Raw genomic sequence first — 22500 nt, forward strand, 5'->3', positions numbered from 1 at the left:
CACCCCGCCCCCAAACCTTACACACACCCCACCCCCAAACCTTACACACGCCCTGCCCATAAACCTTACATATGCCCCACCCCCAAACCTTACACACGCCCCACCCCCGAACCTTACACACGCCCCACCCCCGAACCTTACACAAGCCCCGCCCCCAAACCTTACACACGCCCCGCCCCCGAACCTTACACACGCCCTGCCCCCAAACCTTACACACGCCCTGCCCCCAAACCTTACGCACGCCCCGCCCCCGAACCTTACACACGCCCTGCCCCCAAACCTTACACACACCCCGCCCCCAAACCTTACACAAGTCCTGCCCCCAAACTTTACACATGCCCCGCCCCCAAACCTTACACACACCCCGCCCCCAAACCTTACACACGCCCTGCCCCCAAACCTTACACACGCCCCATCCCCGAACCTTACACACGCCCTGCCCCCAAACCTTACACACGCCCCGCCCCAAACCTTACACACGCCCCGCCCCCGAACCTTACACACGCCCCGCCCCCGAACCTTACACACGCCCCGCCCCCAAACCTTACACACGCCCTGCCCCCGAACCTTACACACGTCCCGCCCCCAAACCTTACACACGTCCCGCCCCCAAACCTTACACACGTCCCGCCCCCAAACCTTACACACGCCCTGCCCCAAACCTTACACACGCCCTGCCCCAAACCTTACACACATCCCGCCCCCAAACCTTACACACGTCCCGCCCCCAAACCTTACACACGTCCCGCCCCCAAACCTTACACACGCCCTGCCCCAAACCTTACACACGCCCTGCCCCAAACCTTACACACATCCCGCCCCCAAACCTTACACACATCCCGTTCCCAAACCTTACACACGTCCCGCTCCCAAACCTTACACACGCCCTGCCCCCGAAACTTACACACATCCCGCCCCCAAACCTTACACACGTCCCGCCCCCAAACCTTACACACGTCCCGCTCCCAAACCTTACACACGCCCTGCCCCCGAAACTTACACACATCCCGCCCCCAAACCTTACACACATCCCGCCCCCAAACCTTACACACGTCCCGCCCCCAAACCTTACACACGCCCTGCCCCAAACCTTACACACGTCCCGCCCCCAAACCTTACACACGCCCTGCCCCCAAACCTTACACACGCCCCGCCCCCAAACCTTACACACGCCCTGCAGTCTGTGTGACATTTCTGAGTAAATAAATTCAATCCTGACTCTGGCCTTCAAAAGGGTTTTCAGCATCAGTTCTGGGTTCAGTGCTCCACTGCCTTTCATTTTATTTTCCGTGTGAGTCAGGTAGCTAGTTTGGCCTGGACTATTATAAAAATTAAGCACGCAGATCTCTTCTTTCTGTGCAACTGAATATTTAGGAGCAGAAATAAACAGGCTCTCGGTTAGTATCGGACCGACTTCCCCGTCCAGACTCCCAGTGTATTAAACATTACTGTTAATCTGTCACATGGTGAGAAAAGGTGGTCTGTCGTTTCCTCTCCATCACAGAAAGGGCACGTTGTAGCTACGGTGGAGTCGATATGCGTCACGTGTCTGTTTGTGTCCACGGCCCCATGCACCACCCTCCACTGTAGATCAGCTGTACGCTTCTCCATAGGAAAATAATCAACTGCACGGAGTAACAGTAACTCTGTGTGTGTGTGTGTGTGTGTGTGTGTGTGTGTGTGTGTGTGTGTGTGTGTGTCAGTGTGAGAGGAATCGTTGTAGATGTGTTTATTTTCCCCAAACATCACAACATGAAGATGATGGAGCTGGATGATGATGTGTATAAGGTAATAACCTCTCACTGTTCACACGTCTCACTGCAATAATAATAATAATAATAATAATAATAATAATGATGATGATGATGATGATGATGATGATAATAATGATAATGATGATGATAATAATGATAATGATGATGATAATAATAATATAATAATAATATAATAATAATAATAATAATGATGATGATGATGATGATGATAATAATAATGATAATAATAATATGAATATAATAATAATAATAATAATATAATAATAATAATAATAGTAATACTCTGTGCTCAGGTGAGTAAGGAGATCGGTGCTCTGGCGGTGGAGGAGTGTGAGAGCTGTGATGTGGAGATCATGGAACAGGAAGCTCCCATGCGCTCGTTCTTTGATCCCGACTCAGACAACGAGGAGTTAATGACGGCGACCAACCTGACGTACCTGCTGTGCTCCAACACACCTGAACACGCAAAGCATTGTGGGTCGAGCAGCAGCGGCTACATAATCTCTACATCAACACACTGAGAACCATAAACCATTAACACACCAATAAAATCAAATAGAATCAGAATCAACGGATCAGAAAACATCTGATCTCGCTCACACCAAACACACCGAATATAAACATCTTCAACAACAACGAGGAGCATGCAGAGGAACCTGCAGAGGAACCTGCAGAGGAACCTGTAGAGGAACCTATAGAGGAACCTGCAGAGGAACCTGTAGAGGAACCTATAGAGGAACCTGCAGAGGAACCTGTAGAGGAACCTATAGAGGAACCTGCAGAGGAACCTGTAGAGGAACCTGCAGAGGAACCTGTAGAGGAACCTATAGAGGAACCTGTAGAGGAGCCTGTAGAGGAACCTGCAGAGGAACCTGTAGAGGAACCTGTAGAGGAACCTGTAGCAGATAACGGATACGGATCGAAAGGAAAGAAATGAATCTTTAATGAATCATTAATCATCTTTATTTTGTTCCAGATGTTATATTTCAGTAAAATGTGTACACTATAAAGCTGATAAACTAATAAAGATCTGTTTTGCGCTTCACACGGTGTAGTTTATTAAATACGTGTTGTAGTGTTTGTGAGGGAATTAAAAACGTCTGTATTTAGAGGCAGCAGAATTCTACCTTCTGAGATCCGGTATCTCTCTGTCCTACATTTCCCATAATCCTGTGCAGCAGCTCGTGTGTAAGCAGAAATGACTGAGGTGGTCTCGGCCGGTTACAAACAAACTCTGGAGTCCAGAACCATCAAACCAACCTGTACAGCAATGCATGATGGGAACTTTCACACGAATACCCGTAACTAATCATTTACATGACCATAAAAGTTTTTAAATGAAGTTTACTGACTAACAAATGTGAATAATAATTTATTATCCTCGGGGAACACGATGCAGAAGAGAAATCGTTCCTGAAATCCTGAAAAGCTTTAGAGCTGAAATACGTTGAGAAGAGAAGAAAAGATGAATAATGTGCAGCGTTGTGTTCGTGATCACAGAAACTGATGATGATGAAGATGAGAGAGAACCAGTGGATCCCTCAGTGTAGAGATCACTAACTGACCACCACATCACACTCACGCTACATTTACAGAGAAAAGACTCTCTACATCATCATCATTACTATTATTATTATTATTATTATTATTATTATTATTATTACTGTTATTATTATTAGTAGTAGTAGTAGTATTATTATAGTTGCTATTATTATTATTACTGTTATTATTGTTGTTGTTATTATTATTATTATTATTATTATTATTATTATTATTATTATTAGTCAGAAAGAGCAGAACTGCAGGAGGAAAGTTTCAGAGTTTTAGCGCCGCCTGTGGCTATGTAGAGCGGTGCAGCGGTGACGTCACAGGAAGCTGCCACGCCAACCCTTTCCTACTTCCGGAATCGAAATCGAAAGTCAGAAGTGCGCGGTTAGAAAGAGAGAAGAAAGCGGAGTGAAGAAGATCTCGAGGTGAGTTTATTGTGAACAGAATTTAATGTTGCAGGTTCCAGAAGACAGAGTGCAGATGAACGCAGTGAAGTGTGTGTGGAGTGTGTGTGGAGTGTGTGTGGAGTGTGTGTGGAGTGTGTGTGGAGTGTGTGTGGAGTGTGTGTGGAGTGAGGAATAAAACACACTTCACACCGCGCTGTTAGAGGAGAATCCTCCAGGCTGGGTGGGGTCGCGGAGGCCCGTTATAGCGCCTTCTAGCGCCTTCTTTCCCTCTCACATCATTTCCTCTGTTCTTCCTCTTCTACTGCACACACTACTGTACACTGTGTTCATCACCGCGGTGCTTTGATCTGTTTACAGTTACATTTCACATTCTTTCACTACAGCGCTTCTTCTTTAGAGACGAGGCGGAAGCGGAAGTGCTTTGTTTTGATGTGTTTCCTCAGTACACACGTGTGAGTATGTGTACAGATTGTAGTGCAGGTTCTCTACAGTGTAAAAGTGTTGGAGGGATGAAGCTTTAGCACAGAACCCCACATTTATTCCAGCCGTCATCAGGGAGTGGAGCTGAGACTGGAGCTCCAGGAGAACACTGTGGAGAGAAACTGACCGACAGCGCCATCTGCTGGGTGGAACAGGAAGCTGTTCAGATGCCATCTCTAATAAATAAATAAATAAATAAACAAACAAAAAGTCCCGAGTCTCACAAACCGGACAGAGAGGTGTGTGTTTGTACACACTGGATTTGATATTTGTTCACAGATTTGTGGAATTGATTGTGTTTATGAGTGAAATATGGTGTAGACTCCTAGTTATTTATATTTGTGAAACAGAACATTTATGAGTTACACCTCTGTGTGTTCTCTCTAATTACTCTTTGTATAAATCACTTCCTGTTAGTTTCAGACTCCAGTTTACTTTTACAGGGAAGATTGGGTTTGTTTGTGAAATGGGAGATTTGTTTTAGTTTTGGCACAAATTTATCTCCTCTGTGTGTGTGTGTGTGTGTAGCTTGTCGTGTTAGTGAGAAAGCACAAAGCGTGGGATAAACAAACAGGAAGTGAGGTGATGTTGAAGCTCTTCCTGCTGAAAACTCGAGGTAGTGTGACCTAAACCCAATCCTAGCTGCTCACACTGCAGCCCATCTTCTCCTGGTGCTCAGTTCTCCTCCATCTTCCTCATTACTGACTAAACTGAGCAGGAAGTGTTTCAGATGTTCTATTGACCCCACTGTTGTGGTGTTCTCTTTAAACCGTGGGTCTATGCTGTGGTATTAGTAGCTGTGGTGTAGTAACTGTTTGTGTCCACCAGTGGGAGCAGCTCGGCCTGTCGGTCAGACCAAGATGGAGTTTTCAGCAGTTGTGGAGAAATCCCGACTGTTGTGTAGAAGTCCTGTGTGTTTTTATTGGAGTTGTTGTGTGGAACATGAAAGCAGCTGGATGTGATTACACAACATGTTAGCTGGTGAAGAAGTGTTGAAGTGGTGGTGATCTTGGTGAGCTTTTAAACAGATGGACAGTGTGTCAGTGAAGGTGAGGGCAGTTGAAGGTAATCCACACAGTAAGGTAGTAAACAGTGCAGGATGTCTGAATACTACACCACTACACTCACTGCTACTGGAAGCTGGTGTGTTATTATGACTGGAGGTGTGTGGATACTGATGCTGGGGTCTGCTATCGTGCCACTACTGTGTTCATTTACTCGTAGTGGTACTCATAAACATGCTCTGATACCATCGTCTTATACCACGTGACACGTGTGGACGCTGTTCTGCTAATACACAGACGACGTTACGACCTTCATTCAGTTCAGTTCAGTTTTATTTATATAACACTTTTAACAGTGGACGTTGTCCCAAAGCAGCGTTACAGAAATATATACATTCAGGATATAGATTTTAAATGTATGAATTTATCCCTAATTTATCGTCTGCTGCTGTTCAGATCTGGACTGTGATTGGTCAGGAGGAGGTGATTAGTTTTCTATAACAGCGGCTCTGACAGTAGCGCAGGTTTATATTAATGCGCTCGCTCCAATACCTTATCGTTTCTATAGTAACAGCTCCACATAGACCGATTTATGGAAGGAGTCTCCAGTGTCAGCGCTGTGTAACAGTCAGAGGTGAAGCTGTAACTTTCAGTTTCCCAAATCTTCATCACAGAGGAGTTTACACTTCTCTACTGTTTCTCACTCACACACACACTGCGTTCCAGTAAACTGCAGCTTTAATGATAAAATGTAGCTGTGAGTGTGTTTCTCTCTCCTGCTTTATTCTCCACCTGTGCAGTACTGATGGTGGTGTTGTGTCTCCTCAGCCATGCAGTCCTGCAGCGTTCACCACTGTGTCCTGCTCTTACTCACCCTCACATTCACCACTGGTAAGTGTCGTTCACTCTCTCACAACATTTACTACCACTGCTCACTCTCTACACTCTCACTCTCACTGCACACTGTACACTCTCACTCTACACTCTCACTGTACACTCTCACTGTACACTCTCACTCTCACTGTACACTCTCACTCTACACTCTCACTCTACACTCTCACTCTCACTGTACACTCTACACTCTCACTCTACACTCTCACTGTACACTCTCACTCTACACTCTCACTCTACACTCTCACTCTCACTGTTCACTCTCACTCTCACTCTACACTCTCACTGTACACTCTCACTCTACACTCTCACTCTCACTCTACACTCTCACTGTACACTCTCACTCTACACTCTCACTCTCACTGTACACTCTACACTCTCACTCTACACTCTCACTCTACACTCTCACTCTCACTGTACACTCTACACTCTCACTCTACACTCTCACTCTCACTGTACACTCTACACTCTCACTCTACACTCTCACTCTACACTCTCACTCTCACTCTACACTCTCACTGTACACTGTCACTATATTTTCACATTAAATGTCACTACAGCGTGTGATTGGTGTTTAGGAATCTTAGTGCACTTTACGTGGTTTGGGACACAGCCCTGAATTTTCTCTGTATGAGTTTTTACACCTGCAGCAGTCAGATTAATCCACACGGTGGAAAAGAGCGCAGTGCTCTCACTTTATTCTTCAATTTAAATCTAAACTCATCTTCATAGTTTTGGCCTTGACATAAAGGGTTTATTCTCTCTTTCAGCTCCTGTAGCAGCTGCGGTCTGTCGTGTCCAGGCGAAGCTTCATCAGCGTGTGACTCTCCCATGTGACCATAAATGTCCTGGTGAGGCCATGTGGACCTTCAAAAATACTCGATCTGTCGTCGCTCGGTGTGATCAGACATCATGCAGCTCAGTGGTGAAGGGATATGAAATGTCTCATGGTCAGTACAAGAAGGGAGATCTCTCTCTCACCATCACTGCAGCTGAATACAGTATGAGGGACACGTACGCGTGTGAGTGTCGCAGCATAGACTACGCTGTGTGGCGTCTCAGCATTGAGAGTAAGTGTCTTTATCTCTTCTACTGCTGATAAAACATTCAGTCTGAATTATTGGGGTCACATTCAGAGTTAAGAGCACAGTTAGGATTTAATCCTGAAATTCCACACATCAGTATTCAGAACTCAGACGTAACTACACACTCAACACTGTTCAGAAGTCAGGTGAGAGTCACGCATGCAGGGGCGGAGTTTATCTAAAACAGGCTTTATTTAGCACAGAGCTCGTCAGAGGTGACGTCTTAATTAGAGACACTGTTCGTTATTCATTCAATTATGGATTCACTTCAAAATGAAACTTATAAAAATGAAACTGTAAAGAATGTGAAGTTTCTGTACAGGAGAGCGCATCGAATCCCACAAACACTGAGATGATTTGATTAATTCCGCACATCAACATAGTGAATTAAAGAGAGATAAAATCTCCTACGTCTCTCTACAGTTTCATCTCCTCCATTTAGAGTCTCGGAGCTTCATGAAGTGCTGCTGGTGGAGCACAACATCATCACAGTTCTTCACATAATCATGTAGAAATGCTTCTTTCATTATTGTTTAATGAAACCGGTGATTCATGTGATAATTACAGCTAGTGCTGTTCGTTCAGACACACACAGTGGGTTCAGAAAGTATTCACACCCCTTCACTTGGGGCACACGTTATTGTGTTGTGGATTTGATGCTGAACGGAGAGAATTGAGATTTTTACCATCAATCAACACTTAATCTCCCGTAATGATGAAGTGAAAACATGTTTTTAAACTTTAATTACAAATCTAAACCTGAGATCTCTTCATTTTTAAATCGTCTCTCACTTTCACATCGAATTCCATTCAACAGCAAAGTAAACACACCCTTTCCTTCTCCACCCCACATTCTGTGTTCTGATCTCTGGAGGTGTGAACGACACGCAGGTGATTTTAATCATCTGAGCATCAGAGCTCAGAAACTCCACTGAAGCAGCTGCGTAACCGACTCTGAATACCAGCAACTTTCCCCACGCAAACACTGACGTGACCTTTGAACTTTAGTTGTGGACTCTGAATAAATACAGCTGAATGTGTTTTCTCCTCAGCCGTGTTCTCAGCAGTTCAGGTGAAGCATGATGGAGATCTGATCCTGGATCTGACCGTACCAGAGCCAGTGGAGGTGATTTATACAAGCAGTGATTCAGCTGATGGTGAACGGATCTGTAACGTGACTCAACGCTCACTACAGTGTAAAGCTGAATACACACTCAGAACATCACTCAGATACCCAGAGCTCACACTGAGAGGCGTGACGCACGGTGATAGTGGACTTTACACCATCCGGGACACGGAGAATAAAGAAGACATCCGTGTGTACGCCGTCGCTGTGACAGGTACGTCTCAGTGTGATGTGTAATGAAGGTTAAACACTGAATTATGGGAAACGTTATATACGGTGGTGTTCGGCGTTCTTAAAGAATTCCACACCGATCTGCATGAACGTGTTTGTGGTGTTTACGTTATTAGGCAGCACTCGGAGGATTCAGGAGGAACGTTTACTCGTCGTTTTCAGCATTTTATTGAGAAGTAGCTCTTTAACCTGTGAACCTTTACAGAGGTCGAATCTAGAACCTTCTCTCTAGAGGAACTCTAAAAGGAGAACTCCACCCTGAACAGCGGAGATCTTCATTTTTAGAATGAACATCTTCAGTGACCTCCGAGATTCATTTTATACTGAAGCTCTGAGTTTTTAGTGGAAACGTCTTTCATGGACATGTGGGTGTATTTTCACTTTAGTGAATAGTTTACAAGCTTGGGCTTTAATCCTAATCCTCCATCACGCTCCTCACCTCCTAGATCGCTAACTAGCCTAGCCCGTTCTCCTTCCTAACTCTGCGTCCTGTAGCTGCAGTGCATTCTGGGACTTTGAGTCCAGCGATGTGCGTGTGTGCGCGTGTGTGTGTGTGTGCGCGCGTGTGTGTGCGCGCGTGTGTGTGCGCGCGTGTGTGTGAGCGCGCGTGTGTGCGCGCGTGTGTGCACGTGTGTGTGTGCGCGTGTGTACACATTTCATTAGTAACACCTGGCTGTGGAAGTAGGAAGGGTGTACTTATTTTTAAATCGTCTCTCACTTTCACACCGAATTCCATTCAACAGCAAAGTAAACACACCCTTTCCTTCTCCACCCCACATTCTGTGTTCTGATCTCTGGAAGTGTGAACGACACGCAGGTGATTTTAATCATCTGAGCATCAGAGCTCAGAAAATCCACTGAAGCAGCTGCGTGACCGACTCTGAATACCAGCAACTTTCCCCACGCAAACACTGACGTGACCTTTGAACTTTAGTTGTGGACTCTGAATAAATACAGCTGAATGTGTTTTCTCCTCAGCCGTGTTCTCAGCAGTTCAGGTGAAGCATGATGGAGATCTGATCCTGGATCTGACCGTACCAGAGCCAGTGGAGGTGATTTATACAAGCAGTGATTCAGCTGATGGTGAACGGATCTGTAACGTGACTCAACACTCACTACAGTGTAAAGCTGAATACACACACAGAACATCACTCAGATACCCAGAGCTCACACTGAGAGACGTGACGCACAGTGATAGTGGACTTTACACCATCCGGGACACGGAGAATAAAGAAGACATCCGTGTGTACTCCGTCTCTGTGACAGGTACGTCTCAGTGTGATGTGTAATGAAGGTTAAACACTGAATTATGGGAAACGTTATATACGGTGGTGTTCAGCGTTCTTAAAGAATTCCACACCGATCTGCATGAACGTGTTTGTGGTGTTTACGTTATTAGGCAGCACTCGGAGGATTCAGGAGGAACGTTTACTCGTCATTTTCAGTGAAACCTGACCGTTATCACTCATGTTTTAACCTCCACTGTAACTGCACCAGCAAGAACATCATCCTCCTCACACACTCTCATTACTACCCTGTGTGTGTGCGTGTGTGTGCGTGCATGTGTGTGCGTGTGCGTGTGCTTGCATGTGCGTGTGTGTGTGTGTGTGTGTGTGTGTTGTAGGGTTGAGTAAGGGGATGACTGCAGGAATAGTGGTGCTGGTGCTGGTGGTGCTGGGGATCATTGGAGTGATAATATACAAACGGAGAGTAGCTGAGGAGGAGCGCAGAGAGGTAAGAGTAACTGTGTGTGTAAAGAAGTAATGTAATAAGAATGTGATGATTGTTATTAATGATCTAACGTTGCGTTACTAGATCAGAACGTCTCCCACATCCTTTTAAACACGTCTGTATTTTATTTCTCTGTGTGTAAAAGAGCGAGTGTTTCCTGGAGCCTCTTTATTCTGAAGAAGAAACACAAAGCCTCTTTTCCCACAGGATCTAAACCACAATCTTTCTCCACATGTCCATTCAGACGGGATCAATATCACCTGGACTTCTTTCTGCCGCTCAGTTTATAGAAGGAAAATCCACTCCGTCTGTCCAGACACGTACACACAGCGTCTGTAAAATCGTACTGATGTGAGGGATTCAAATCCCAGAGATACTTCAGGAATAATTCCATCACACACCTCCACATGGAGCAGAGGAAGAGATCTTTAAGGACGAGTTTCTCCATCAGATCTCTTCCACTGTCAGTGTTGATCAGGATGTTCTGAGCTGAAAGAGAGAGCGGCTGTGAGGAAAGATGATCTGCTGAGACAGTAGAATAATGTGGATTGTGGAAAAGGCAGCATTGAGCTGACTGTCCACTTCTCCACTGTGACTAACCCCCACACCCTACTCATCATTACACACACGCAGCTCTCAGCTCTCAGGTGGGTTCCTCTGAGGTTCTGCTCCATGGTGACATCATGATCACATCATCATTCCTGCAGATTGTCAGCTGCACTCGTGCTGTGGATCTCCTGCTGGAGCACATCCTAAAGCTTCTCTACAGGAGTCCGATCTGCTGGCTGGGGAGGACGGTGAAGTTCCCTCAGCTCATCATGGTGTTCATGGAAGCGGTTTGAGGCGACTTGTGCAGTGAGACGTGGTGCGTCATCGTGCTGGAAGTAGATGTTAGAAGATGTTAGTAGATGTTAGTAGATGTTAGTAGATGTTAGTAGATGTTAGAAGATGTTGGAAGATGTTAGAAGATGGTAAATCATGTCTGTAAGCGATGCAGGAGATCAGCAACAATACTCAGACAGGCTGTTGTATTTAGACAATGCTCCACTGGTATTAAGAGGCCCAATGTGTGCAAGAAGACATTCCCCACAGCATTACAGCACCTCCACCAGCCTGACTCGTTCACACCGAGCAGACTGGCTTCATGGATTCATGCTGCTGATGCTGAACTCCAACACTTCTGCATCTTACAGGAGAAATCGAGCTTCATCATCAGACCCGGTGCTGTTCTTCCAGTCTTTACCTGTACAGGGTGTGTGTGTGTGTGTGTGTGTGTGTGTGTGTGTGTGTGTGTGTGTCCACTCAGATTCTTCTTCTTGGCTGATAGGAGAGGAACCTGTTGTGGTCTTCTGCTGTTGTGGCTCATCCACCTTCATGTTTGATGTGTTGCACTTTCAGAGATGTTTCTGTTCACCGCGGCTGTAAAGACTGATGATTTGTGTTACTGTAGTCTTCCTGTCAGATCCAACGCGTCTGCACATTCTCCTCTGACCTCCTCCTCCTCCAACACACACACACACACACACACCGCGCTGGATGGATTTCTGTTTGTTACACCATTGTGTGTAAACTCTAGAGACTGGTGTGTGTGTGTGTGTATGTGTATGTGTGTATGTGTGTGTGTGTGTGTGTGTGTGTGTGTGTGTGTGAAAATCCCAACAGGAGATCAGCAGTTTCTGAAATCCTCAAACCAGCCCGTCTGATACCAACACACACACCAGGGTTAAAGTCACAGAGATCAGACTTCACAGAGATCAGACTTCACAGAGATCAGACTGTTCCTTCATTCTGATGTTTGATGTGAACATGACCTGAAGCTCTAGTCCTGGATCTGCAGGATTTTATGCTGACACGTGATTGGCTGGTCAGATAACTGTATGAGTGTGCAGGTGTTCCTATTAAAGTGTCCTCTCTCTCCTGTTCCTGCAGATGATCCCTGACACACAGCAACATGCTTTTTATTGTGAAGACTGGTTTATTATACAATCTGTTACTTTCTTTACTGACAGAAACATTTCACTACAGAGTCCCTCTGTCTTCATTTCTTCTCTTCTGCTTCACTCATTTACACTCTTCTGTACAGTTCAGCTCCAAACACAACCTGTGTGTGTGTGTGTGTGTGTGTGTGTGTGTGTGTGTGTGTGTGTGTGTGTGTGTGTGTGTGGGGAACAGGTGGAGAATGGAGAGCAAGCAGTGGTTGGGAAAATGAGGCAACTGTTCAACCTTCTTCACTATGAAAATCGAAGAAGAAAAGACCAGTTCAATCCACATACCAAACAGATGGAGACAATTTTCGATGAGGAACTGAGGAGCAAGATGGAGGAATTGAAGAAGATGTTTGAGGAAGTGGAGAAGAAGATTAATGATCTGGAAAAGCAGTACAGAGAGAACAGGAGATATAAAGACCGTGTCGGATCGTTCTGCAGCAGAAGGAGACGAGATCTGGAACTGTGCAGAAACTTGTATAAAACAATACAGACTGAATCTCTACTGTCTGGCTCAGGAAAGGTGCGTTTATTGTTTCTACACAGACACACAGTTACAGACACACACACACACACACACACAGTTACACACACACACACACACACACACACACACAGTTACACACACACACACACACACACACACACAGTTACACACACGCACACACACAGTTACATACACACACACACAGTTACACTCACTCTCACACAGTTACACACTCACACACAGTTACACACACACAAAGTTACACACACACACACACACTCTCTCTCACACACACACACACAGTTACACACACACACAGTTACACTCTCACACTCACAGTTACACACACACTCTCTCACACTCTCACACAGTTACACACACTCTCTCACACTCACAGTTACACACACACTCTCTCACACAGTTACACACACACAAACAGTTACACTCTCTCACACAGTTATACACTCTCACAGTTACACACACACGCTCTCTCACACACTCGCACACAATTATACACACACTCTCTCACACACTCGCACACAGTTACACACACACACATTCTCTCACACAGTTACACACTCTTACACACACAGTTACACACACATGTAGTTCTGCCAGCGCTCCTGAAGCTAATTGTGTGTGTGTCCTGGTGTAGGTGTGTAAAAGCGGTTCAGCAGGAGTGTGTGTGTTTATGTATGTGTATACTGACGGTATGTATGGTATGTGTGTGTGTGTGTGTGTGTGTGTGTGTGTGTGCGCTCTGTGTATCTCCTAAGCAGCTGATGAAGATGATGAGGATGATGGAGTGGGTGATAGGTAACCTTGAGATCCTGAGGCGCAGTGAGTCCTCACAGTCGCGGTCCTCCCTCTGCACCCAGGTGGATTCAGATCTGAATAAAATAAAGTACTGGTGCTGGAAGAAGAGAGATGGTCTAAAACCCTTCAAGGAGAAGCACGGTGATGAAGCAAATGTGAAGTTAATGATTGATGATACGGAGGCTCTTCTGAGTGCGTTGGGAAAGTGGTGTGAAGATAAGGAGGAAGAGCTGCAGAAATACAAACCCAAACCAGTCTCTGCAGAACGCTCTGAGAATCAGCCAGTAGAGTCAGAACCACTGTACCATAATGTTTAATCTACACGACAGAATACAGAAGCATTTAGGAGAAAGATACACCCCCCCCCACCACACACACACACACACACACACACATCTTCTGTGATACGAGTGTGTAATCTATTATTGTACACTGTGCATTTATTCTTATTATATTACATTATATACATTACGTTACGTTCTATAAACATTATATAAACATTCTATAAACATTATATAAACATTATATAAACATTATATAATCATATAATCATAATTATAGAATCATATGTTTATAATCTTTCACCTTTATGTTATTGTGTAGGATACAGTGTGTGTGTGTGTGTGTGTAGGAAATAAGGTGTGTTTGCATGTGTGTGTGTGTGTGTGTGAGAGAGAGAGAGTGTGTGTATGTGTGTGTGTGTGTAGGAAATACGGTGTGTTTGCGTGTGTATGTGTAGGAAATGAGGTGTGTGTGTGTGTGTATGTGTAGGAAGTGTGTGTGTGTGTGTGTGTGTTGGAGCACTTCCTCTTCAGTGCAGTGTGAAAGTGATCACAGTTGAGAACCCCAAGTTGCTCCCAATGGCAAGTTAGTGCCTTGCATGGCAGCTCTGCTACCATTGGTGTGTGTGTGTGTGTGAATGAGACACAGTGTAAAGCGCTTTGGATAAAAACGCTATATAAGTGCAGACCATTTTACCATTTTACGTGATGTTTGAGCAGTAATTAGAGAAGAAGAATTCTTCAGGCTTGTGTGTGAACAATATCAACATCATTCTTTATTATTTCTTTCCTATCTCGTGTGGAATCCGAGGTCACAGGGGAGAAGTCAGACCTCGGCACCCCACCCTCGGCTGGAGCAGAGTGGGGTCGTATCGCAGTAGTCAGGAACACGTAAGGAGCCGTCGTCCAGGTTGTGAGAAGGTGCTGAAGCTCCACATGGACAGTAGTCTAATCTGCTTTAGCAGCGTAGCAGTAAAAGCCGACTCCTCCGCTGTGGCCAGTCAGTGACGAGGGTTTAGTGGGAAGGAAATCCATCAGAATTCCTCCTGTAAATAATCAGTGTTGGAAAACAGATCAGCACGTATCTGTGGAGTGTTTTATTCTAACGCTCGCTTCATTTCTGTACAGCTGCTGTGTGATCATCTCCATCGTTAAAAGCTCTACACAGATCACATGGAGCCGAACTGAATGATTGACAGCTGTGTGTGTGTGTGTGTGGGGGGGGGGGGGGGGGTCCTGTCTTTCTGTGTTTTTATAGGAACTAGAATCTATCAGTGTGTGTTCCACTTAGCTCACGTTCCGCATGTATATATTTAACACCATGTGCTGATTTATTAGAGAGGTCACTAACACTCTTTCAGTGCTCAGGTGAAGGAGAAACATCTGGAATAGTCGCAGTAGCGTCTGTGCTGTTCTCCGATCTCCTGACCGTCGCGTGGGTTCAGATACACGCTCTGTTCCCGTTTCATTTTGTCCTGCAGCTTTTTAAATAAAGTGTTGTGTCCCTGCACTCGTGTCCGTCCCTGACTTTATTCCTGTTCCCGGTTCACAAGTTCACAAGTCCCATCAGGATGCTGAGATCTGATCAGACTTTAATCTGATGTAGTGATTAGTTAAAGGAGTTAAAGGAGGCGTGTTGGTGGTAATACGATGTGTTCTCCTGTAAAGAGAAGCCCGAGGTTTAAGCCCATGGAGAAGCGGGAATATTAATCACCTGCTAGAACGTTCACTTGGGTCCGGAACAGACCACGAGCTCTAAATAAAACACTCGGGGGCGTGTTCTAGAGAAATAATCCACAGCAGGCCGGTGTGACGCGGCCGACACACACTGCGGTTCATCCTGAAGATGATTATTTTCCTACAACAGCACGTCTCCGTGTGGTTTATTTCTCTTCTAGCGCTGCAGTTTACCAACTATTCTAACATTATTAAAGAGAAACCGCTCACAGGTTCATCAGCTTCTGTCACATTTCATGTGGAACAAGTGAATCCACAGCTTCTGACCAATCACAGTCCAGAACTCAGACACCTGCTACACAGGAGCTACATTCCTGTATCCACAGCGCGCGTGTGCGTGCGTGCAGGAATCCAGGCGGCGCGATGACGTCACCGGAAGTCCGGAATCGAAAGTGGAGAGAGAGAGAGAGGAGTGAAGAGCTTCTCCTGGTGAGTTTATCACAGATATGATGTGTTTATGTCTTCATACAGATCTGTAATGTTAAACTCTGATTAGTTTTATTTGGACTGCGAACTGCACTTAAACAAACCGGAAGTTTCACAACGCCGAAACATCCAGCTCCGTCCGTACTGGCGGCTCTGGGAGGGGGCGGGGCTGATGAGGGGGCGGGGCTGTTAAGGAATTCGGCGGGGGGCGGGGCTGGAAGAAAGTGGATCCAGGTGTGATTCACACTAGAATAATAAAAGATAAGAACAAAATAAAAACGAAATCAAATGGAGAAATGTTTTAAACGTTTATCCCAGCCTCCGTCTGGGGGCGGGGCCTAAACTATGGAGGCGGAGCTTTTGCATTAAAGTGATCTGTATTATAATCTAGTTCTGATTTAATGTGCATAATTATTTAGTATGTGACTCCCTGACTCGTGTAACTCTAACAGTCCTGTAATGTTCCTGAATAACGGAACGGAACTCAGAATATCCCATTTACATCATCGTATATATTTACACACGCTAATCTAGCTAGAGCAGAACACACACCATGACCGGACATGACACTCGGTCTGAGCTCTATATTCCCTCTGTAATCCATTCTGCACAGGACATAGTGTTCTTCTTCCTGAGGAAGTGTGAGGTGCAGGAAGTCAGACAGGTGAGGTGTAGCTGAGGTGGAGTTCAGTCAGTAACATGTTCCACGCAGTGATTGTGTTATAATGCTGTGTGATGATGTTAGAGACGATGGAATTACACTACCGCTGCCTGATCTTCTTTAAAACAGCTGGAGTCGGAGTCGCTGTAACTTACACACGATTTCCATCTTCAGTTTGAGTGTGAGGAACTCCGCTGGAATTTTCAGCACAGTTCTCACATGCTGCAGTTCATGATTACGCACTGAAGATGTTTCTTTTTCAGTTGTAAAAATGTGTGTGTTTGATGTTTGTTGTGGCTTGTGTAGTGATCCCTTTGGTTGGTGGTGGAATGTGTCCGCTGCTGCGGGTTGTGGTGGAGCTCCATGGCACTGTGTCCGTGTGGAGTGTGTGGACTGTCTGGAGTGTGTGTGGAGTGTGTGTGGAGTGTGTGTGGAGTGTGTGTGGAGTGTGTGGAGTGTGTGTGGAGTGTGTGGAGTGTGTGTGGACTGTGTGGAGTGTATGGAGTGTGGAGTGAGTGGAGTGTGTGGAGTGTGTGGACTGTGTGTGGACTGTGTGGTGTGTGTGGATCGTACCAGCGTAGGTCTTCAGTGGAGAAGTGAGAGCCACAGCACTGAAATTAGATCACAGAAACTTTTGAAGGACTCGGATAACTAGATTGATTTTGTCCTTTAATTATTTTGTTTTTTTCTTGTAATTGTACACCAAAACCTTTGATGTGAGAAAAGCACGATATAAATTAAAGATATTATTATTAGTAGTAGTAGAAGTTGTATGAATAGTGATCAGACCGAAGCAGACAGGAGAAACGCCCGTCAGTCGTCAGCTCATCCTGTAGAAACACGGTCTGGTAACTACACAGGTTCGACTGGATATGTTTTGGTTCAGTCGTCGTTCAGACCTGTTAAAGTGTAGCATGAATGCGCAGTAACGTGAACCTGGCAACAGAAAACAGGGAAATAATGTCCTGGAGATAACGAGTCATATTTATTCATTAATATAACAAATGAACACAGACATCTAAACGTTTTATCCGCTGAGTTTATGACAAGTTCATACTGGAAACTGTAAAAGGTCAGAAATAATTAGTGCTGATTAGTGCTCTGTAACGCCTCAAAGTGGACCTTAGCTTCCTCTCTCTCTCTCTCTGTCTCTCTCTCTCTGTCTCTCTCTCTCTCTCTCTCTCTCTCTCTCTCTCTGTCTCTCTCTCTCTGTCTCTCTCTCTCTCTCTCTCTCTCTCTCTCTCTCTGTCTCTCTCTCTCTCTCTCTCTGTCTCTCTCTCTGTCTCTCTCTCTCTCTCTCTCTCTCTGTCTCTCTCTCTGTCTCTCTCTCTCTCTCTGTCTCTCTCTCTCTCTCTCTGTCTCTCTCTCTCTCTCTCTCTGTCTCTCTCTCTCTCTCTCTCTCTCTCTGTCTCTCTCTCTCTGTCTCTCTCTCTCTCTCTGTCTCTCTCTCTCTCTGTCTCTCTCTCTCTCTCTGTCTCTCTCTCTCTCTCTGTCTCTCTCTCTCTCTCGCTCTCTCTCTCTCTCTGTCTCTCTCTCTCTCTCTCTCTCTGTCTCTCTCTCTCTCTCTCTGTCTCTCTCTCTCTCTCTCTCTCTCTCTGTCTCTCTCTCTCTCTCTCTGTCTCTCTCTCTCTCTCGCTCTCTCTCTCTCTCTGTCTCTCTCTCTCTCTCTCTGTCTCTCTCTCTCTCTCGCTCTCTGTCTCTCTCTCTCTGTCTGTCTCTCTCTCTCTCTTGCTCTCTGTCTCTCTCTCTCTCTCTCTCTGTCTCTCTCTGTCTCTCTCGCTCTCTGTCTCTCTCTCTCTCTGTCTCTCTCTCTGTCTCTCTCTCTCTGTCTCTCTCTCTCTCGCTCTCTGTCTCTCTCTTTCTCTCTCTGTCTCGCTCTCTGTGTCTCTCTCTATCTCTGTCTCTCTCTCTCTCTCTCTGTCTTTCTGTCTGTCTCTCTCTCTCTCTCGCTCTGTCTCTCTCACTCTCTCTGTCTCTCTCTCTGTCTCTCTCTCTCTCTCTCTCTGTCTCTCTCTCCCTCTCTCTCTCTCTCTGTCTCTCTCTCCCTCTCTCTGTCTTTCTGTCTCTCTCTCTGTCTCTCTCTCTCTGTCTCTCTCTCCCTCTCTCTCTGTCTCTCTCTCTGTCTCTCTCTCTGTCTCTCTCTCTCTCCCTCTCTCTCTCTCTCTCTCTCTCTCTCTCTCACACACACACACACACACACACACACACACACACACTCACACACAGTGATGACACTGTAACACACTGCTGGTGAATTCTGATTGGTCAGAAGGTGTAGATTAATCACAGGTTTATATTACTGCTCTTGTTCTAATACATTATGGTGTTTATATTCTCAGTTCATTCACAGGGACGTGCAGGACGAGCGCTCGACATAAACAGATCTTTTAAAAACGTTTGTGATTGTTGATCTGCTATAAACCATCATCTGTTTATTGGAATCCACTGATGATCACGCATGTAGCTGTGAGTGTGTTTCTCTCTCCTGCTTTATTCTCCACCTGTGCAGTACTGATGGTGGTGTTGTGTCTCCTCAGCCATGCAGTCCTGCAGCGTTCACCACTGTGTCCTGCTCTTACTCACCCTCACATTCACCACTGGTAAGTGTCGTTCACTCTCTCACAACATTTACTACCACTGCTCACTCTCTACACTCTCACTGCACACTCTCACTGTACACTCTCACTCTACACTCTACACTCTCACTCTACACTCTCACTCTCACTCTACACTCTCACTCTAAACTCTCACTGTACACTCTCACTGCACACTCTCACTGTACACTCTCACTCTCACTGTACACTCTCACTGTACACTCTCACTCTACACTCTCACTCTACACTCTCACTCTCACTCTACACTCTCACTGTACACTCTCACTCTCACTGTACACTCTCACTCTACACTCTCACTCTACACTCTCACTCTCACTCTACACTCTACACTCTCACTCTACACTCTACACTCTACACTCTCACTGTACACTCTCACTGTACACTCTCACTCTCACTCTACACTCTCACTCTACACTCTCACTGTACACTCTCACTGTACACTCTCACTCTACACTCTCACTCTACACTCTCACTGTACACTCTCACTCTACACTCTACACTCTCACTCTCACTCTACACTCTCACTCTCACTCTACACTCTCACTCTACACTCTCACTGTACACTCTCACTGTACACTCTCACTCTACACTGTACACTCTCACTGTACACTCTCACTCTACACTCTCACTCTACACTCTCACTGTACACTCTCACTGTACACTCTCACTCTACACTCTCACTCTACACTCTCACTCTAACTGTACACTCTCACTCTCACTGTACACTCTCACTCTCACTCTACACTCTCACTGCACACTCTACACTCTCACTCTACACTCTCACTCTACACTCTCACTCTACACTCTACACTCTCACTGTACACTCTCACTCTACACTCTCACTCTACACTCTACACTCTAACTGTACACTCTCACTCTCACTGTACACTCTCACTCTACACTCTCACTCTCACTGCACACTCTTACTGTACACTCTCACTCTACACTCTCACTCTCACTGTACACTCTCACTCTACACTCTCACTGTACACTCTACACTCTCACTCTGCACTCTCACTGCACACTCTCACTCTTCACTCTCACTCTACACTCTCACTCTCACTGCACACTCTCACTGTACACTCTCACTCTCACTCTACACTCTCACTGTACACTCTCACTGTACACTCTCACTGTACACTCACACTGTACACTCTCACTGTACACTCTCACTGTACACTCTCACTGTGTACTCTCACTCTACACTCCCACTCTACACTCCCACTCTACACTCCCACTCTACACTCTCACTGTACACTCTCACTCTACACTCTCACGCTCACTGTACACTCTCACTCTACACTCTCACTGTACACTCTCATGCTCACTCTCACTGTACACTCTCACTGTACACTCTCACGCTCACTCTACACTCTCACTCTACACTCTCACTGTGTACTCCCACTCTACACTCCCACTCTACACTCCCACTCTACACTCCCACTCTACACTCTCACTGTACACTCTCACTCTACACTCTCACTGTACACTCTCACGCTCACTCTCACTGTACACTCTCACTGTACACTCTCACGCTCACTCTACACTCTCACTCTCACTGTACACTCTCACTGTACACTCTCACTCTACACTCTCACTCTACACTCTCACTGCACACTCTCACTCTACACTCTCAATGTCACAGTACACTCTCACTGTACTCTCACTCTCACTGTACACTCTCACTCTCACTGTACACTCTCATTGTACACTCTCACTGTACACTCTCACTCTACACTCCCAATCACTGCACACTCTCACTGCACACTCTGACTGTACACTCTCACTCTCACTCTCACTGCACACTCTCACTCTCAGTTTCTTCTCTGTTTCAGCTCCGGTATTATCTGCTGTCTGTTCTAAAACAGTGAAGCTTCATCAGCCTGTGACTCTCTCATGTGAATATAAATGTTCTGGTTCAGTCAAATGGTCTTTATTTAATAATCGAGATGTTGTCTTCGCTCGGTGTGATGAGACGTCGTGCAGCTCACTGGTGAAGGGATATAATATGTCTTATGATCAGTACCAGGATGGAGATCTCTCTCTCATCATCACTGCAGCTGATTACAGAATGAGGAACACGTACTCGTGTGAGTGTGGCGTCTCAGAAATCTCTACTGTGCGCCTCAGCATTGAGAGTGAGTGTCTTTATCTCTTCTACTGCGGATAAAACATTCAGTCTGAATGATTAGGATCATTTTCAGAGTGGAGTTAATCACACAGTCAGGGTTTAGTACTGAAATCACACACATCAGTAATCAGAACTCAGAGACGCGAGCGTTAAAGAAGGCAGTTGGCTTCTCAAATATCTGGCAACCTCACAGGTGTGAACAACACGCAGGTGATTTTAATCATCTGAGCATCAGAGCTCAGAAAATCCACTGAAGCAGCTGCGTAACCGACTCTGAATACCAGCAACTTTCCCCACGCAAACACTGACGTGACCTTTGAACTTTAGTTGTGGACTCTGAATAAATACAGCTGAATGTGTTTTCTCCTCAGCCGTGTTCTCAGCAGTTCAGAAGAACCCTGGTGAAGATCTGATCCTGGATCTGACCGTACCAGAGCCAGTGGAGGTGATTTATACAAGCAGTGATTCAGCTGATGGTGAACGGATCTGTAACGTGACTCAACGCTCACTACAGTGTAAAGCTGAATACACACTCAGAACATCACTCAGATACCCAGAGCTCACACTGAGAGACGTGACGCACAGTGATAGTGGACGTTACACCATCCGGGACACGGAGAATAAAGAAGACATCCGTGTGTACTCCGTCGCTGTGATAGGTACGTCCCCCCTACAGTACATTACTGCCCCAACATTACTGCCCTCTACAGTACATTACTGCCTCTGCATTACTGCCCCAACATTACTGCCCTCTACAGTACATTACTGCCTCTGCATTACTGCTCCTACATTACTATCTCTGCATTACTGCCCCTACATTACTGCCCCCCATAGTACATCACTGCCCCCTACATTACTACCCCTACAGTACATTACTGTCTCTGCATTACTGCCCCCTACTGTACATTACTGCTTCCTACATTACTGCCCCCTACAGTACAATACTGCCCTTACATTACTGCCCCTGATTTTTGGTGTAATTTGGGACAATTCTGAGGTTTTTTCAGTAGAAATGTCTTTCATGAACACATCAAAGCTGATAGAGGTGCAGTGGGATTGTAGCCCTCGCTTCATCTCTGAATA

The 22500-nt window shown here is 45.6% G+C and overlaps 2 protein-coding genes and 1 long non-coding RNA gene across 6 annotated transcripts in view; all 3 read left to right on the plus strand.

Annotated features, from left to right (window-relative positions):
• LOC128628942 (uncharacterized) overlaps nt 1–2820 on the plus strand; it is a 4900-nt gene extending 2080 nt beyond the window's left edge. The window contains exons 4-5 of the long non-coding RNA XR_008393237.1: nt 1704–1788; nt 2069–2820. This is a non-coding gene — a long non-coding RNA (uncharacterized LOC128628942). The remainder of the gene's footprint in view (nt 1–1703; nt 1789–2068) is intronic.
• LOC108261543 (uncharacterized) overlaps nt 1–22500 on the plus strand; it is a 116955-nt gene that overhangs the window by 87436 nt on the left and 7019 nt on the right. For 3 of the 4 annotated variants that reach the window (XM_053674475.1, XM_053674478.1, XM_053674476.1), the window contains 3 exons: nt 8243–8530; nt 9526–9813; nt 21789–22076. In XM_053674475.1, the coding sequence (XP_053530450.1) occupies nt 8243–8530; nt 9526–9813; nt 21789–22076 (864 nt within the window). The remainder of the gene's footprint in view (nt 1–8242; nt 8531–9525; nt 9814–21788; nt 22077–22500) is intronic. The other variant, XM_053674477.1, reaches the window with a different exon arrangement.
• Nucleotides 12193–14097, plus strand: LOC128628941 (uncharacterized). The gene is made up of 2 exons (XM_053674479.1): nt 12193–12786; nt 13530–14097. Exons 1-2 carry the CDS (start codon nt 12208–12210, stop codon nt 13881–13883), a joined length of 933 nt encoding a protein of 310 aa, XP_053530454.1. The 5' UTR covers nt 12193–12207; the 3' UTR covers nt 13884–14097.

This window comes from Ictalurus punctatus, chromosome 22, assembly GCF_001660625.3.
Source record: "Ictalurus punctatus breed USDA103 chromosome 22, Coco_2.0, whole genome shotgun sequence".
Taxonomy (NCBI): Eukaryota; Metazoa; Chordata; class Actinopteri; order Siluriformes; family Ictaluridae; genus Ictalurus; species Ictalurus punctatus.

Excerpts from the sequence above, each read along its gene's own strand:
- LOC128628941 (XM_053674479.1), top strand. The coding sequence starts at position 12,208 with ATGATCCCTGACACACAGCAACATGCTTTTTATTGTGAAGACTGGTTT. Across the intron at positions 12,787-13,529 it reads TACTGTCTGGCTCAGGAAAG|CTGATGAAGATGATGAGGAT; the intron begins GTGCGTTTATTG and ends TCTCCTAAGCAG.